Raw genomic sequence first — 4,408 nt, forward strand, 5'->3', positions numbered from 1 at the left:
CGCACCATCTCTGCCCGGTCCCCGGCCCCAGTCCCAGTTCCCAGGCCATACAAGACAGGGACCCACCGCAGCGAAAGCCGAGAGCCTGGACCGACCGACTGGCTCGCTTGCGCTTACCTATGCTGATGGTGTTGGGGAATCCTCCGTGAGAATGACCCAAAAGCCCCAGGACTAAAAAGAAGACCGCCCGGAGCATGTTTTGCCCCATTTTCTTCTGCCTGGCCATGCTACGCCTAAAACGAAGCTGACAAGAGCATGGGCGCAACTCAGGAGTCGTCAAAATAATAGAAAAAGAAAAAGAATTCGTTGGCTCTTACACCCCCTCCCCTTAACTTGCTCTCGCTCACTCTTCCTTTCCACCCCACACTAGTCCTCCTCCTCCTCCGCTGCCGCCGCCTCCTCTTCTTCCTCTTCTTCTTCTCTCTCTCTCTTACTCTCTCTCTTATTCGCTCTCTCTCTCTCTCTCTTCCTTTCTTGCTCCCTCTCTCTCCCTCTCACTCCCAGGATCTCTCACACCCCCTCCCTTCCCCCCACCTCACTTCTGTCTTCACACCAATCTGGAAGGCGGGTTCATTGGCTGCAAGCTGGGTTTGCCAAAGCGATTTCTCTCCCTATGATGAGAGAGAGAGAGAGAGAGAGAGAGAGAGAGAGAGAGAGAGAGAGAGAGAGAGAGAGAAAGAGAGAGAATAAAAACCTAAAACACAGAACAAAACAAGCAAAACACTGAAAAACAAAAATAGAGAAGCAAAAGAAAGAGAACGAAAGAATAAATTATCAAGACAATCTGAGACTCTCCCAGCGTCCCCCCCGCAAAAGATGGTAGGTCTAAAGCGGGGGGCAGGGGGGGGAAGGAAAGAGCGAAAAGGCTCACTGCCGGTGAATTGGGCTCTTCCAATTGGGCCGGTAGGGGGATATTGATCAAAGTTGATCTGACGTGGAATTAAAGCCGCACACCGCTTAGCTCTACTGCAAACTGCAGCCCCGGACTGCAAAGCCTAGGTGCTGGCATTTGTCAACACGGGAGATGGGATCAATAGAAATACACCACTCCTAACGTGGATCAACCTTTCAAACTGCAACTTCCTCCCACCCTTCAAAAAAAAATAAAAAAATGCTGCATTGCCTCTGTGTTTGTGTCTGTCTTAAAGAAGGGGGGCCTTAGGAAGGCCATTAGTGGTTACTCCAGAGTCTTTGTAGAGACTCAGAGAAGCAGTTCCCATCACAATGCGCCCAAAGATGCTGCGCATGCCCGGTCTCTGCCGCTCCGCTTTTACAGCAGAGATCCGAGGGCGAGTGAGCAACCCCCACCCCCATCCCCGCAGCTTTGGGAGGCGTGTCCCTCCCCTTAAACTAGTGCTGAGGCCGGCTTGCGGGGCCATGGGGTGGGCGGTGCTGGGCAGTGATGGGCAGTATGAGGCTGACTTCTTTAGAGGGCGTAGGAAAAAGTATGTGCGTGGAGGTAGTAACTAAAAGGTTAATGAAAAGGACGCTCAGGCTCACTGACCAAGGAGGAGGGAGGTGTGGGAATGAGCTGGTCTGGGGGTGGGGATTGAAAGTTGAGGTTGGGGAAAACTGTACCTAGCTGCATTGCTCCCTTAGTGTTGCCTCTGGACTTAGCAGCCTAGGTCCCTGAGTGATGACCTCAGAGGTTATCAATTCTTTCTGACTCTTCTTCCGCTCTGCTCTAAGGCGAGCAAAGAACATATGAAATCCTACAGTATGGACCGGATTTCAGTGACGGGTGGCCTTCTCCATAGCATGTTGCGGATGAACCTCCTGGGCTATCGACCCCTCTCCCTAGCCCCTTTCTCCTGCAATGAGGAAAAAGAATCCTCTTTATCTCTTACGTTTTTCACTTTTACTTTACAGTTACTGTAGAAGGCATGGGTTTTATCCTCTCCACACCTGCTATTTTCCTTTTCGTATCCTCTCCTCCTGGTCTAAGTGGAACATGAACTTTCCTGCCAGTGTAAAGCGAACTGATATACATTAGGGATACAATTGGGAATATACAGGGGATAGAAGGACCCTGGAGCCCAGCTAGTATATCAATTGCTCCAGAACTTTGGATTTGGCAAGACATAGGCTGGAGCCTGGAACAATGGAACAAAATGGCTTCAAACCAGAAAAATTGTCCTAGGCCCTTCCCGAATTTCTATTCATTCTGATAATGCATAGTTTCCTCCCACCTACCACCCATAGAAATCTTTTGTCTCCATTTTGATATTTCATGGACAGGAGTGAAGGAGAAACATGAGAGTCCGAGGAGACTCATCTTTTCAGTGGAAGAAGCATTAGGACAAAGCGGGTAGCAGAGATAATGTTGGCCAAATGTAGACAGGGACTTAACATTATTCGGGAACATGGGCTTAGGAGGCATACACGTCCAGGTTCAAGTCTAAGTTCCATCACATACAGGCAGTGTGTGACCTTGGACAACTTTGTTAATCTGAACCCCAGTTCTCTCATCTTCAAAATGGGAATATTAATATCTTTCTTTATAAGGCAATTGTGAAAATTAAGTAAGATAATTGATATGAAAACATCTAATTCAGTGCCTGCCTCAGAGAAAAATCAATAAATGTTAATTTGCAAACTCCCTTCCCTCTTTCTCACTTGCTAAAAGTGCCCTCTTGTCCCCCGAGTTTCCTCATGCTGTCATCTTCCTCTCTCCTCATATTTCACATAACTTCAGACTCTGCTATCAAGTCTACGCCAATGTTCCACATTAAAATCTTTCCATTGTAGCTCCTCAAAAGGCCCAGGAGACAATCTTTACTAAGGTTCTAATGGCAGACAGTGAAAATTTAATATTAAAAATGCCACATTTAAAGAACCTCTACTCTTTGCCAGGCACTAGGTGTTTCTCCTTTTAGATAACACAGTTGCATTTTAATAGGAACCTTCAATGCCTTGTCCCAAAGGAATAACTTTAATGAGGAGGTTTTAGTTTTGATTTCATGTGAGTGAACAATATATTTTGTAGCAGGGGAAAGTGACTTTCAGCATGTCTCACTTCACTCCTGAAAGTAGCCAGGTCCCCACCCATGCTTGATCAGCTGTAAGAGGAGGTAGAAGAACAAGATCTGTGGCCATCTTCACTGTCATTTGGCTTGAAGAGTGATGAGGGTGGGTCAGTAACTAAAGATGACAGGCAGAAAAATATTTTGGTGCCTATACACTTCAAAACCCTCCACTGAAATCATGAATGTAAATGCCACCCATCCCTTCCATTTTCACCCTCCCCTGCCCAATACCTTTTCCCCCTCTCTTTTATCTGTTGCCACTCTTTCAATTTTTAGCTGTAAGTGGCAGCTGTTGGCAGAGTTGGACTAGTCTCATCTGTACCAGCAGGGGCACAGTGGTAGACTAAGCATATTGCTGTTGGTTGAAAAGCCTGTATAATACATGCAGATTCTTTAGCAATCAATCCCTCACCCAAAAGAGCAGGGAGACACTTTATAAACTTCAACTCTGATTTTCCAACGAGGAGTTAGATATTATACTAGCAGTATCATAGCCACCAGAGGTTGCCAACAAAGCCCCGAACCTAGCTCTCCCTCTGTGGTTAAGAGTATCCCTACTGGATTTAGGATTACCTCCTAGTCTTAGTACCTACGATTTGTACTTTTAAATGAGCTCTATGATATAGTTTAAATAGCAAGAAAATAACCATTGCAGTTTTTATCAAAAAGTAAATAGTGAACTTCTCTTCATGAGCTTTGTGCTTGTTTCAGGCTTGAGAGGTGCACTTGGATAAGCACAGAGAACTGTTGGCCAGTGGAATTCTAAGAGTGGATCTACATCATACATTGAGCCTCATACTTGCTAACTTTATAAAAATCAGGAAAACAACAGAAATCATCCTATTTCATTGGAACAAAACTGCTATACCCTTCAAAGAAAATGAAACCAAGATACTATATCCTTTGCCTAATGGGAGCATAATTTCCTAACCATTTGACTTGATACTTTGATTTCTTCAACAAACATTTATTGACCACCTGCTATATGGCAAACTTTGCTAAGTACCAGGAATATAAGGAAGCAAGAAACAGTTTTTGCTTTTCATGAATTTCAAGTTCAAAGGAGGAGCAGATGTATTCACTGGCAATGACAATGCAATGTGACAAGTGCTCTGAAAATGGTAAGCACCAGGTACCATGGCAGCACAGAGGATGGTGTTTAAATAGCTGAAACAAGGTACTTCCCTTATCCCAAACCCTTACAAACACAAGATAGAACAAAGTGATTTCTAAGCACCCTTCTTGCTTTTATGTTTGATCATCCTATGATTCCATGAGATGAGATTATTTTGGGGTTAGAAAAACTGTCCAAACTTTAGCCTAGACTCTAATAAAGGAACTAAGCTAGATACAACAGATTCTTTGTGACCATCTTTTGCACT

General features: G+C 44.9%; 1 protein-coding gene across 3 annotated transcripts in view; it reads right to left on the bottom strand.

Annotated features, from left to right (window-relative positions):
* GRIA3 (glutamate receptor, ionotropic, AMPA 3) overlaps positions 1 to 1,243 on the bottom strand; it is a 329,309-nt gene extending 328,066 nt beyond the window's left edge. For 2 of the 3 annotated variants that reach the window (XM_011962194.1, XM_011962195.1), the window contains exon 1: positions 118 to 522. In XM_011962194.1, coding sequence (XP_011817584.1) covers positions 118 to 226 — 109 coding nt within the window. In that variant the 5' untranslated portion in view covers positions 227 to 522. Of the gene's footprint in view, positions 1 to 117; positions 523 to 1,123 lie in introns of those variants that run through there. The other variant, XM_011962193.1, reaches the window with a different exon arrangement.
* Between the last annotated feature and the right edge of the window lie 3,165 nt (positions 1,244 to 4,408).

This window comes from Colobus angolensis, unplaced genomic scaffold (genome assembly GCF_000951035.1).
Source record: "Colobus angolensis palliatus isolate OR3802 unplaced genomic scaffold, Cang.pa_1.0 Scaffold580, whole genome shotgun sequence".
NCBI lineage: Eukaryota > Metazoa > Chordata > Mammalia > Primates > Cercopithecidae > Colobus > Colobus angolensis.